The sequence below is a fragment of the Suncus etruscus genome, chromosome 16, assembly GCF_024139225.1.
Source record: "Suncus etruscus isolate mSunEtr1 chromosome 16, mSunEtr1.pri.cur, whole genome shotgun sequence".
In the NCBI taxonomy this organism is placed as follows: Eukaryota; Metazoa; Chordata; class Mammalia; order Eulipotyphla; family Soricidae; genus Suncus; species Suncus etruscus.
The window spans coordinates 33,703,710-33,717,745 of record NC_064863.1 but is presented as its reverse complement, the minus strand read 5'-3'; the positions used below and the strand labels follow the sequence as shown (position 1 = coordinate 33,717,745).

The 14,036-nt window shown below is 45.5% G+C and overlaps 2 protein-coding genes and 1 non-coding gene across 3 annotated transcripts in view; 2 read left to right on the top strand and 1 right to left on the bottom strand.

Moving 5' to 3' along the window:
- Window positions 1-14,036, bottom strand: part of LIAS (lipoic acid synthetase) — a 939,974-nt gene that overhangs the window by 889,820 nt on the left and 36,118 nt on the right. The window lies entirely within an intron of this gene.
- UGDH (UDP-glucose 6-dehydrogenase) overlaps window positions 1-14,036 on the top strand; it is a 34,653-nt gene that overhangs the window by 14,328 nt on the left and 6,289 nt on the right. Inside the window, 8 exon segments of the mRNA XM_049790211.1 lie at window positions 607-717; window positions 720-806; window positions 4,441-4,506; window positions 4,508-4,540; window positions 4,542-4,590; window positions 8,314-8,408; window positions 11,237-11,367; window positions 13,906-14,036. The exon segment at window positions 13,906-14,036 is cut by the window's right edge and continues 3 nt beyond it. Of these exon segments, the coding sequence (XP_049646168.1) occupies window positions 607-717; window positions 720-806; window positions 4,441-4,506; window positions 4,508-4,540; window positions 4,542-4,590; window positions 8,314-8,408; window positions 11,237-11,367; window positions 13,906-14,036 (703 nt within the window).
- LOC126033066 (U6 spliceosomal RNA) lies at window positions 1,802-1,908 on the top strand. The gene has a single exon (XR_007504222.1). It is a non-coding gene; the product is annotated as a U6 spliceosomal RNA (small nuclear RNA).

The following is a 14,036-nucleotide window of genomic DNA, read 5'->3' as shown; positions in this document are numbered from 1 at the left end:
CAAAAGGCAGCACTAGAACCTAGTTCTTTTTGTTTTAAGTAAAGGAGTTTTGGTGGAGGCACTGAAGCGATAGTAGGGCACTTCAAGCCCACCAGTAGTTAATTCCTGAGTATAGAGCTAGGAATAACAATGAATACTGCTGGGTTGGCACAAAACCAAAAAAAAAAAAATAAAAAGTTTTATGGAGGGTGTCTTGATTTCAAGGAGAATGATTATTTGGAGCCAGATGAAAGGCCAAAGTAGAGGAAATTTGGGCCTTTAGAAAAGGACTCTTGGGGCCGGGAAGGTGGCGCTAGAGGTAAGGTGTCTGCCTTGCAAGCACTAGCCAAGGAAACGGACCGCAGTTCGATCCCCGGCATCCCATATGGTCCCCCCCAAGCCAGGGGCGATTTCTGAGCACATAGCCAGGAGTAATCCCTGAGCGTCAAACGGGTGTGGCCCCAAAAATCAAAAACCAAAAAAAAAGAAAAGGACTCTTGCACCCCAGAGGCAGGGGAAGATCATGCACCCCCGAGTGAAGAACAGGAAGTGTTGGTTCTTAAGTAGATGCCTTCAGCTGGTCCCTAAGGAACCTCACACTCAAGGCTCCTTTGCTTTGCAATCTAGGTGCTCTCCAACCCCGAGTTTTTGGCCGAAGGCACTGCTATCAAGGACCTCAAGAGCCCAGACAGAGTGCTGATTGGGGGAGACGAAACGCCGGAGGGCCAGCGAGCAGTTGCAGGCCCTGTGTTGCTGTCTATGAGCATTGGGTACCCAGAGAAAAGATCCTCACCACCAACACATGGTCTTCTGAACTTTCCAAACTGGTGGGTACACAGCCTCATCTCTCCTTGAGGGGGCCTGAGCAATAGGACAATGGATAGGTCATTGACCTTTCCTGTGGCCAACCTCCTGCATCCCATATGTTCCCTGAGCATTTCATATAGTCCTTCTTCATAAAAACCCCAAAGCCATACTCAGTTCAATAGTCTTTCTCTTTTTTTTTTTTTTTGGTTTTTGGGTCACACCCGGCTGTGCTCAGGGGTTACTCCTGGCTGTCTGCTCAGAATTAGCTCCTGGCAAGCACAGGGGACCATATGGGACACCGGGATTCGAACCAACCACCTTTGGTCCTGGATTGGCTGCTTGCAAGGCAAACGCCGCTGTGCTATCTCTCCGGGCCCAGAGTCTTTCTCTTAAGCCTGATTAACTGTATGGACACTTTTTTGTTTTGTTTTGTTTTGTTTTGTTTTTGGGTCACACCCGGCAGCGCTCAGGGGTTACTCCTGGCTTTACGCTCAGAAATTGCTCCTGACAGGCTCGGGGAGGCCATATGGGATGCTGGGATTCGAACCAATGACTTTCTGCATGCAGGGATTCGAACCAATGACTTTCTGCATGCAGGGATTCAAACCAATGACTTTCTGCATGCAAGGCAAATGCCTTACCTCCATGTTATCTCTCCGGTCCCTGGACACTTTATTAAAATGAATAAAAGGCTGGAAAGACAGCTCAGTAATCTGGAGTGTATGCTTTGCATGCAAGAGACTTGGATTCAAGTCCTGGCACCACATGATACTCTGAGCTCTATTGGCCCTAAGTACCTTCTGAATATGGACCTAACTCTCTCCTCTCCACCCCCAAAATTTAAGATAATATTCTTGGGCCAGATAGTGCAGCAAATAGGGCATTTGCCTTGCATGCTATTAATCCCAGCTTGATCTGTGGTACATCATGGAACATGAGGAATGATCACTGAGCACAGAACCTGGAGTAAGCCCTGAGCATTGCATACTGGGTTTGGCTTAAAAACTCTAAAGAAGCACTCACTTCAGCAGCACTTATACTAAAATTGGAACAAGACAGAGAAGATTAGCATGGTCCCTGCGCAAGGATGACATGGAAATTTGTGAAGTGTTCCATATTTAAAAAAACAAACAAAAAACTCTAAAGAAGGACAAATAATAATATTGTATTTTATGAAATAAATTTTTTTTGGGGGTCACACCCGGCAGCACTCAGGGATTACTCCTGGCTCTACACTCAGAAATCGCTCTTGGCAGGCTCGGGGGATCTTATGGGATGCCGGGATTCAAACCACTATCCTTCTGCATGCAAGGCAAACACACTACCTCCATGCTATCTCTTTGACTCCTATTATGAAATAATTTTATAAGGGGATCCAATATCAGGGTATGAAGTATTCTAGGAAATCTTAACATTTTACTGAAAAGTGCATTAAAATAATAATTTCTGGGGCCGGAGAGATGGCATGAAGGTAGGGCATTTGCCTTGCATGCAGAAGGACAGTGGTTCGAATCCCAGCATCCCATATGGTCCCCCGAGCTTGCCAGGAGCAATTTCTGAGCATAGAGCCTGGAGGAACCCCTGAGTGTTGCTGGGTGTGACCCCCCAAAAACAAAACAAACAAACAAAAAACAATTTCTGGGACTATAAGCAACTGTATAGCAGTTTTGGTGTTTGCCTTGCACATGGCCAATTCGTGTGATCCTACAGCATTCCTATGAAGTCCTATGAGCATTGCCAGGAATGATTCCTGAGTGTAAAGTCAGCAGTAATCCTTGAGCATCGCTGGGTGTAGCCCCCAAAAACAAATAGACAAAAATAATAATTTTTAAGGCTGGGACTGTGGGTCTGGTAAAGTACATGACTTGCATGCATGAGACCTGGGTTCAGTTCCTGGCATGGCAATTTTAAAAAGACAACTAGAAAGATAGTATGGGGGTAAGGTGCTTGCCTTGCACATGGCTGATCCTAGTTCTGTTTTGAACACTAGGAGTTAATCCCTGCACACAACTGCATATAGGCTCATCCCTGGGTTCAATCCCTGCCATCCATATGTTACCCGAGCCTGCCAGGAGCAATTTCTGAGCGCAGATCCAGGAGTAAGCCTCAGTGCCACTGGGTATGGCCCCAAAACCAAAACAAACAAACAAAAAACCCACCTCTCATAACTTTCTATCTCTTTCAATAATTTGCATCTACTTGTTGAAAATAGGATGTGTAAACCTTTCTCCCTAGGCCTGGGGGAGTGCTGGGAGGCGTGGCAGGCCCCCAGCCGTCCCCCTGGTCTTTTTCCCCTGACTCCAGGCCTTCCCTGGGTGCCAGCTCAGATGGCCAGCAGTGGGTTCAAGGTGGACTCTTAGTGGTCCTCAGGTTCCCCCCTCCTCTGTACTCCAGGAGGGAGGTTGCATGGGGAGGAGGGTGGGCAGACATCTGGCTTCTGATTTTTGTCCTTGATTCTGGAGACCAGCCCTTGCCAGGTATAGGGTTTTTCTCCCCTGGACTTCAGTCTTTCCCCTGGACACTTGTCTAGGTGGACTCTATAGGGGTCAACAGGCTTTCCCCCTATCTCTCCCTACACTAATGGGAATGCACTATGGGAGGAGGGCAGGCTGTTCTAGCACTGGTTTTATATTGGGACAGTCAGTGGAAATTTTTTTCTCTTTTTTTTTCATATTGATATTATTGTGTGCATATATTCTATATATCCATAATATCCATCTTGTATTGGGACCTTGATACTGCCTTACAAAGCTCATTTCTAATATTTTACTGCCTCAGTCCCAACCCTTACTTCCCCCCCATCCTCCCATGTAGGTGCAGCTAATGACATGAAGCTCACCACATAGAATGATAAGTGCAGGTAGAGAAATAACTACACTGAAAACTATAATAACAATGTGAATGAATGAGGGAAAAAGAAAGCCTGTCTCGAGTACATGTGTGGGTGGGGTGGGGAGTGGGTAGATCTGGGAAATTGGTGGTGGGAATCCTGCACTGGTGAAGGGGGGTGTTCTTTACATGACTGTAATCATACAATTATATTTGCAATCACGGTGTTTAAATAAAGATAATTTAAAAATTTTTTTAAATTAGGGCCGGCGAGAGATAGCACAGCGGCATTTGCCTTGCAAGCAGCCGATCCAGGACCAAAGGTGGTTGGTTCGAATCCCCGGTGTCCCATTTGGTCCCCCATGCCTGCCAGAGCTATTTCTGAACAGACAGTCAGGCTGTAACCCCTGAGCAACGCAGGTGTGGCCCAAAAACAAAAAAAAAATTTTTTTTTTAATTAAAAGTAACAATATTTCCCCAAAAAGTAAGATTTTTTCTTTTATTGGAGAATATAGGGTCAAGAGAAAAGGGGTTGTTTTGCTTGAGGCCCATATCCTATCTCCATACCTATGTTACCAGCACTTCCAAGTGGTGAAGCCATGTGGTGCCAAGGATAGAACCTGGGCCTCCCACATGCAATGTCTTTTGGGGGGAAGAGGAAGTTGAGATGGAAGTTAAATGGGAAATGTATGGTATGTTTACTTTCTGGAAGGGATGATTAAATAGAAGAAAATCTTGAGTATAATGATGCTAAAAAAAAAAAAAAGAAATAGGATGTGTAAATGTTCCCATTTCAACTCATCCTATTTTCCTTTTATTCCTAAGGTAGCAAATGCTTTCCTTGCCCAGAGAATCAGCAGCATTAACTCTATCAGTGCCCTCTGTGAAGCAAACAGGAGCTGATGTAGAAGAGGTGGCAACAGCCCATTGGAATGGACCAGAGGATTGGGAATAAGTTTCTGAAAGCCAGTGTTGGTAAATACAACAGTTCTGCACATGAACTGGGTTCCTTCAGTTGGCCTCTAGTTTTGTTTACCTTAATGCCTTTAAAGTCATGTACACCACTGTGACAGGAAATTCCCAGGATTTTGCTTGCGTCATGCCTCAGTATTTGTTAACTCATTTTTTTTTATTTTGGCCACACCCATTTGATGCTCAGGGGTTACTCTTGGCTAAGCGCTCAGAAATCGCCTCCAGCTTGGGGGGACTATATGGGACGCCAGGGGATCGAACCACAGTCCTTCCTTGGCTAGCGCTTGCAAGGCAGACACCTTACCTCTAGCGCCACCTCTCCGGCCTCTGTTAACTCATTGTTTGTATCAATGACATTATTTATGGATTGTTAATGAGGTTTGACATAAAGGTTATAGTCATATATTTTAATTTTTAAAAATTAAATCACTTCGGGAGGTCCGGCCGGGTGGCGCTCGAGGTAGGGTGCCTGCCTTACCTGAGCTAGCCTAGGAGACGGACCGCGGTTCGACTCCCCCGGCGGTCCCCATATGGTCCCCCAAGCCAGGAGCGACTTCTGAGCGCATAGCCAGGAGTAACCCCTGAGCGTCACCGGGTGTGGCCCAAAAACCAAAAAAAAAAATAATTAAATCACTTGTCAATTACAGAATAAAAAAATTTGATGATAGTTGAGTTTGGTCATACAATGTTCCAACACCTATTCTCCACCCCTAGTTTCCCAGTTACTCTTCTGTCCTGCCTTGCAATCCCCATCCCCAGCCTGCCTCTATGATAGAAACTCTTTCTCTTTTTCTGCACTTCCCATTTTTTGCTTGTTTTTCAGCCATAGTACTCCTGACTCTGTGCTCAGGCATTACTTTTATTACTCTTGGCAGGTGCAAGGGACCACATGGAAATTGCTCCAGGACTGCAGTGTGCAAGGCAAATGCCCTACGATACTCTGGCTCCACTTTTCTTTCCCTTTTTTTTCAAGGAGGAGGTTGGGTCACACCCGTGACGCTCAGGGGTTACTTCTGGCTATGCACTCAGAAATCACTTCTGGCTCAGGGGACCATATGGGTTGCTGGGGATCGAACCCAGGTCCTTCTTGGTTAGTCACGTGCAAGGCAAATGCCCTACCTCTATGCTCCAACTCCCTACTTTTCTTTTCTGAGGCATTGTTCTTGGTAGCATTTAATCAAAATGGTCGAGTTAAAGATGTAGCTCAGTGGTAGAATACATGCTTCAAACGTGAAGTCTTGAAATTCCATCTCCTACAACTCAAATACTTACTCTTTTACTTTTAGTGGGATGAATCATCCAGCAGTACTCAGGGGTTACTCTTGGCTCTGCAGTCAGGAATCACTCATGGTAATGCTCCAGGGACTCTTTGGAATACCAGGGATCAATTCCAGGTCTGGCATGTGCATAACAAGTGCCCTTACCTGCTGTACTATCACTTTGGTCCCAATAGTTAGTCTTTATTTTTGTTTTTATTTGTTTGGGTTCTTTTGGGGGGGGCTATATCCTGTGGTGCTCAGGAGTTACTCCTGGCCCTGTACTTAGGAATAACTCCTGGACCTGTACTCAGGAATAACTCCTGGCAGGACAAAAGGAACCATATGGGATGCCGGGATCAAATTCAGGTTCGCCATAAGTAAGCAAGGCTAGTGTACCTACTGTACTATCACTCCGGCCTTTGTTTTTTGTTTTGTTTTGTTTTGTCTTTGGGCCACACCCAGTGACACTCTCGGGTTACTCCTGGCTCTGTGCTCAGAAATCGCCCCTGGCTTGGGGGAACATATGGGACACTGGAGGATTGAACTGCGGTCCGTCCTAGGTTAAACACATACAAAGCAAATGCCCTACTGCTGCGCCACTGCTCTGGCCCCATCTGGCCCTTGTTTTTATTGAAGTCAAACTATACTAAGTTGTGAGCCAGCGTATTCTGCTGTTGATCTCTTGTTGATCCTTAGAGTGTGTGGTGCTGGTATTGGCATCTTCTTAATGGAGAAGGCCTCGGATGAAAACAGTGCTCAGCTGTGAAGCAGTGGGGGTCGAAGTGCCTCAAACTCATCTGCACCAAACTGCAGGGCACCTGGCTGGAGCAGAGGACATACTGGGCCTCAGGCCAAACTTGGTGGTTCAACTTGTTTTTGTAAAGTTTGATGGAAATACAGTCCTTTTTTTTTTTTTTTTGGTTTTTGGGTCACACCCGGCGTGCTCAGGGGTTACGCCTGGCTGTCTGCTCAGAAATAGCTCCCGGCAGGCACGGGGGACCATATGGGACACCGGGATTCGAACCAACCACCTTTGGTCCTGGATTGGCTGCTTGCAAGGCAAACGCCGCTGTGCTATCTCTCCGGGCCTGGAAATACAGTCTTGATCTACTTGGTTACTAGCTATAGCTGTAATGAGGTTAGTGGCTGCACACACTATACAGTAGGTAGGGTGCTTGTCCTGCACATGGCTGACCCAAGTTCATTCCTTGGAATCTCATATGGCCTCCCAAGCACCACGAGTTGTAATTCCCGAGTGCAGAGCCAGGAGTAACCCCCAAGCATTGCTGGCTGTGGCCTAAAATCAAATAAAACTTAAATTAGAAAATCTTTGAAAGTTTATAGAATTGATAAGCTGCTTTTAAGTTTCACAATATTTATTTGGTTTTGGTTTGGAGTCATACCTGGCGATGCTCAGGGCTTAATCCTGGCTCTGCACTCGGGAATCACTGTTAGTAGTGCACAGGGGATCATATGAGATGCTGGGGTTGAACCCAGGTTGTCTTTGTGCAAGTCAAACACCTTACTATTTCTCCTAGCCCCAAGTTTCACATAGTTTATAAACCTACTGGTTTTCTTTCTTTCCTTTTTTTTTTTTTTTTGGCCACAACCAGAGCTCCAAGGATGTGGGGTTACTCCAAGCTCTATGCTCAGGGATCACTCCTAGAAGTGCTCCAGGGATCATGTGTTACAGGAAAGGGGCCTAGAGAGACAGTACAGTGGATAGGGCACTTTCTTTGTATGCTGCTGACCTGAATTAGTTCCTTGGAACCCCTTGTAGTCCCCTGAGGACACCAAAATGATCTTTCTTTTTGTTTTGTTTTGGGGACATACCTCGCTGTGCTCAGGGATTACTTCTGGCTCTGTGCTCAGAAATAGCCCGTGGCAGGCGCAGGGAGCATATGGGATGCTGGGATTCGAATCACCATCTGTCCGTCATCCTGGATCAGCTTAGTGCAAGGCAAACACCCTATCCCTATGTTATTACTCGGTCCCTGGAAGTGATCCTTGAGTAGGACCAGAGCAGTGGTGCAAGTGGTAGGGTATTTGCCTTGCATGCAGCTGACCTAGGATGGACCACGGTTTGATCCCCCAGTGTCCCAAATGGTCCCCCAAGCCAGGAGTGATTTCTGAGTGCAGAGCCAGGAGTAACCCCTGAGCATCACTAGTTGTGGCTCAAAAACAAAAAACAAATGAACAAACAAAAAAAGAAGTCATTCTTGAGCACAGATCTAGAGTTAAGTCCTGAGCACTTCTGGATGTGGCAAAAAAAAAAAAAAAAAGAGAAAAAAAATCAATACAACACAACAAAAGAGCAGAATGTGTCTGGGCCTCCAGGATACAGAATAATTCTCTAATATTTAAACTTTAATCTTATACATTATGATTCATATGATAGAGATTTTTCATGTGATTCACTTGTGTAATTCCTAATAAATGTTTTGTTTAGTTTTGCTTTTTCTTTCAGGGTTTGGTGGGAGCTGCTTTCAGAAAGATGTTCTGAATTTGGTTTATCTCTGTGAGGCTCTGAATTTGCCTGAAGTAGCTCGCTATTGGCAGCAGGTACTAATCTTCAAAGCTAACATCTTCTCATTTATTTTAATTAATTTTTCTATTTAAACTGTTGTGATTAGAAAAGTTAGGGACTGGAGAGATAGCATGGAGGTAAGGCGTTTGCCTTTCATGCAGAAGGTTGATGGTTCTAATCCCGGGATCCCATATGGTCCCCTGTGCCTGCCAGGGGTGATTTCTGAGCATAGAGCCAGGAATAACCCCTGAGCACTGCCAGGTTGGACCCAAAAACAAAAAGAAAAACAAAAACAACAAAAAAAGAAAAGTTATCCATAGTTGGGTTTTAGATATACAATGCTTCAGGACCAATCCCACCACAAGTGTCAACTTCCTTCTTTCAATGTTCCCAGAGTCCATCACTTGTCACCACCCTCCTCCCCAGCCTGCCATCATAACAGGCATCTTATTTAAGTTTGGTTGTTAAAGTTTGGGGCTCATGATTCCATTGTTGTTGACTCTCTGGCTTGGATATCAAATTCTATCCTTTTTTTTTTTTTTTTTTTTTTTAGTTCCCGAGTCATACCCAACAACACTCAGGGGCCACTCCTAGCTCTATGCTCAGAAATCGCCCCTGGTAGGCTCAGGGGACCATATGGGATGACAGGATTCGAACCACCGTTCCTCTACATATGAGGCAAATGCCCCACCTCTAAAGCAACTTAGACACCCCCATTAAAAATATTTTTGGTTTTGCTCTGGTCTTACTTCTGGCTCTGTACTCAGGAATTATTTGTCGCTGCTGGGTTTGGGGAGCCATATGAATGCAGTAGGGTCAAACTTGGGTCAGCCATATATATGCAAGGCAAACATCTTACCAATTGTACCATTGCTCTAGCCTCAGAAACACTATTCTTTTTCTTTTTTTCTTTTTAATGTTTGGGTCAAATCCTGCAATATTTAGGGGTTACTCCTAGGTCTGTGCTCAGGAATCTCTTCTGGCAGTGCTCAGGGGATCATATAGAATGCCAGATATCAAGTTGAGGTTGGCTGAGGCAAGCTCCCTACCTGCTGTACTATCACTCTGCACTCTGACCCACAGAAGTACTATATATATATATTTTTTTTTTTTGGGCCACACCCAGCGGTGCTCAGGGGTTACTCCTGGCTGTCTGCTCAGAAATAGCTCCTGGCAGGCACGGGGGACCATATGGGACACCGGGATTCGAACCAACCACCTTTGGTCCTGGATCGGCTGCTTGCAAGGCAAACGCCGCTGTGCTATCTCTCCGGGCCCTATTTTATTTATTTATTTATTTTTTTTTTGCCACAAATCTGGCAAGGCTCAGGGATTATTCCTGGTCTGGTTCTGTGCTCAGAAAACACTCCTGGTGGGCTTGGGGGCTCATATGGGATACTGAATATTGAACCGGGTTTGATGTGTACAAGACAAATGCCCTACCTGCTGTGTTATCACTCTGGCCGCTGCAGGATGTTGGTTTTTTCTTTTTTTAATGTTCAAATGCAGATTTTTTTTGGGGGGAAAAGTATCCTTTTTTGACTTGGCTTTGGGTCACTTCCAAATACTACTTAGGGGGCTGGAGCAGTGGAACAGTGATAGGGTGTTTGCCTTGCATGAGGCTGACCTAGGATGGACCGCAGTTCAATCCCTTGGCATCCCATATGGTCCCACAAATCAGGAGTGATTTCTGAGCGCATAGCCAGGAGTAACCCCTGAGCATCACAGGTTGCCCCCCCCCCCCAATAATCCCAAACAGTGCTTAAGGACAATGCAATGGTGGCAATTCAACCCGGACCTCTTGCATGAAAAGAATTTGCTCAACTTATTAAATTTATTTTTTTGGGGAATGAACAATAATAGCATTGCAGTAAGGCATTGCATGCAGCTGACCTGGGATGGACCCAGGTTTGATCCCCAGCATCCCATAGGGTCCCCTGAGCCTGCCAGGTGTGACTTCTGAGTGTAGAGCCAGGAGTAACCCCTGAGCACTGCTGGGTGTGGTCCCCCTTCCCCAAACTCACTTTATGTTTTATGTCCAAAACTCAATTATCAACAACTTTTGAGATTTAATTTAAAATTTTTTCAGATCTCGCACCAAAGTGGTAATATAGTGGTAGGGTGCTTGTCTTTTATGTGGCTGACCAGGGTCTGATATCTGGAATCTCATATGGTCCCTCCCAACCCCCTTATGAAGTAAACCCTGAGCATCTTTGGGTCTGACCTCCAAAATCGAAACAAAATAAAACAAAACCTTTATCAATGTTTATAGTTTATGGTGCATTCAGAGGTGGCCGTGACTCTGTTCATCCATGTTTACTCACACTCAGTTTAGGTGGGGTTTGGGAAGTAATTTGGGCTTGTTGCTACAACCTTGTTTTTCCCTGGGAAAGTAGGGAGGTTGGCCAGGCTGTACACTGGCTTCTCTGATTCTCATCTTATCTCTGGACCCTCTTAGAGCTGGAACTCAGCTATGCCTCCCAGCTTTACACCCACCCCTGCATAATGTGGGAATATTAAGCCAAGTGAATATAAAAGATGATCAGGATAACTTAAGATAATGTTGGGTAAATTTTCTTTTAATACAAAGGCAATTGCCTCATTGATTTGTTTTCGTTTGTGACCCATACCCACTGATTTTCGTTGACTTCTAGCTCTGCACTCAGGAATCACTCCTGGCAGTGCTCAGGTAATCATGTGGGATCAAACCCGGGTTGGCCGCATGCAAGGCAAACACCCTACCTGCTGTACTATGGCTTTAGCCCACTCCAATGATTCGTAAGGCTTGTATTCTTCTACTAGTACTCACCATTAGACTCTCGCTGCCCTTGTTAACTGTTACATGGTTTACATATAATTTCAGGTCATAGATATGAATGACTACCAGAGAAGGAGGTTTGCTTCCAGGATCATCGACAGTCTGTTCAATACTGTCACTGATAAGAAAATAGCCATTTTGGGGTTTGCATTCAAAAAGGACACAGGTGATACAAGGTATCCGTTCTTTAGCTATTTCAGTATCAAGAGCTGAGGAGGTGGTTTGTAGGCCCCAGCCATATGAGGAGCACGTGGAGGCTTTGGGTTCAATTCCTCGCACTGCTGGGGTGGCCTTAGTGGTCCCCATCACTGCTGGATCAGAGTCTTTTGACCATGTAAAGCTAGGAGTGCTCTATTGTGCCTCGAGGAGTCTCCCATCCCAGCTAAGAAAAAAATTCAGGGGCCCAGGCAATAGTACAAATGGGTGGGTGCTTGCCTTGCATGGAGTTGACCCAGAATCGATCCCTGTCATCCCATATAGTCCCCTATATAGCCCACTAGGAGTGAATCCTGAACTCAGAGTCAGGAAAAACAGCTAAGCAACAAGAGTTAGGAATAACCCCTGAGTACTGGCAGGTGTGGCCCAAAAACATACCAAAAAAAAAAAAAAAAAGAATTCATCAATACTTCAATCCCTATTAATGTGAATACCTCATCTTAGCCTGACTGTTCTGTCGTTGTTACTCAGCAGTGCTTAGGATTCATTCCTGGCTCTTCTCTCATGAATTACTCCTGTGGGGCTCAGATTTTAGGGATCAAACCCAGGTTAGCTGCATCCAAGGCAAACACCCTATCCTCTGTACTATCACTCAAGCCCTTTATCCTGATTTTGATTGTTAACTGTGTGTGTGTGAAGATATCTGTTTATATTTACATTGTGTGAAGATAAAATAAGCATAGCACAGCAATAGGGCATTTGCCTTGTACACAGCCAACCCAGGACAGACTCCGGTTCTATTCCCGGCATCCCTGAGCCTTCCAGGGACAATCTGAGCCCAGAGCCAGACCAACTGCTGAGCACTGCTGAGTGTGATCCAAAAAACAAACAAAAAAAGATCCCTGATAATTTGGGGTTGGAGCAGTGGTGTAGGGTGTAAGGCACTTAGGAAGGACTGCTGTTTGATCCCTCGGCATCCCATATGGTCCCCCAAGCCAGGAGCGATTTCTGAGCACATAGCCAGGAGTAACTCCTGAGCGTCATCAGTTGTGATCCAAAAAAACCAAAATAATTAAAAAGAAAAGAAATAGAATCTTGGGGCCCGAGCGATAGCACAGTGGTAGAGCATTTTCCTTGCATGTGGTTGACCCATGACAGACCTGGGTTTGATCTCCAGTGTACCATATGGTCCCCCAAGCCAGGAGTAACCCCTGAGCGTCACCAGATGTGCCCAAAAACAAAAAAAGGAAGAGAGAGAGAGAGAGAGAGAGAGAGTTCCATATGGTCCCCCAAGCCAGGAGTAACGAGAGAGAGAGAGAGAGAGAGAGAAAGTTCCATATGGTCCCCCAAGCCAGGAGTAACCCCTGAGCGTCACCAGATGTGCCCAAAAACAAAAAAAGGAAGAGAGAGTCCCATATGGTCCCCCAAGACAGGAGTAACCCTTGAGCATCACCAGATGTGCCCAAAAACAAAGGAAGAGAGAGAGAGAGAGAGAGAGAGAGAGAGAGAGAGAGAGAGAGAGAGAGATACTGGGAGCATGCCATGCACTGGGCTAGACTGGGTTCTATCCTCAGCACCCCATAAGGTCCCCTGAGCAACACCAGGAATGATCTCTGAATGTCTGAATGCTGAGCTGGTAGTAAATCCTGATAGCTCTAAAACAAAATAATAAAATGGCACAAAATAATCTGACCATGGTTATTAAATCGCATATACAGGAACTAGAATGTGTACTTTTTTTGGGGGGGGGTTTGTTTTTGGGCCACACCCAGCAGCGCTCAGGGGTTACTCCTGGCTTTGCTCAGAAATCACTCTTGGCAGGCATGGGGACCATATAGGATGCTGGGATTTGAACCATCCTTGGTCTTGGATTGGCGCTTGCAAGACAAACACCCTTCTGCTGTGCTATCTTTCTGGCCCCTAGAATGTGTACTTTTTTTTTTTTTTTTTTTTTTTGTGGTTTTTGGGTCACACCCGGCAGTGCTCAGGGGTTATTCCTGGCTCCACGCTCAGAAATTGCTCCTGGCTGGCACGGGGGACCATATGGGATGCTGGGATTCGAACCGATGACCTCCTGCATGAAAGGCAAACGCCTTACCTCCATGCTATCTCTCCAGCCCCGAATGTGTACTTTTTGTTGTTATTTTGTTTTTTGTTTTGGGTCACACTCATCAGTACTAAAGGGTTACTCCTGTTTTCTGCACCCGGAAATTGTTCCTGGCAGGCTAAGGTGACCATATGAGATGCTGGGAATCCAACCTGGGTCCGTCCTGGGTCAGCCACATGCAAGGCAAATGCCCTACCACTGTGCTATCACTCTAGCCGAGAATGTGTACATTTTAGAAGTTGGAAATACAGGTTTGGATTAATAGTGCAGTAGGTAGGGTAGCATGTAGTAGACGCAGGTTTGAGCCCCGGTGTCCCACATGGTTATCTGAGTAGGGTGATTCCTGAGTGCAGAGCCAGGAGTATGTCCTGACCATCATGACCATCAGTGAGTGATTAAAAAAAAAGGGCATTAAAAAGAAAAGTTAACTTTGGTTTTCTTTTTCCTGCAGAGAATCTTCTAGTATATATATTAGCAAATATTTGATGGATGAAGGCGCACACCTTCATATATATGATCCAAAAGTACCAAGAGAACAAATTGTTGTGGATCTTTCTCATCCAGGAGTTTCAGCAGATGATC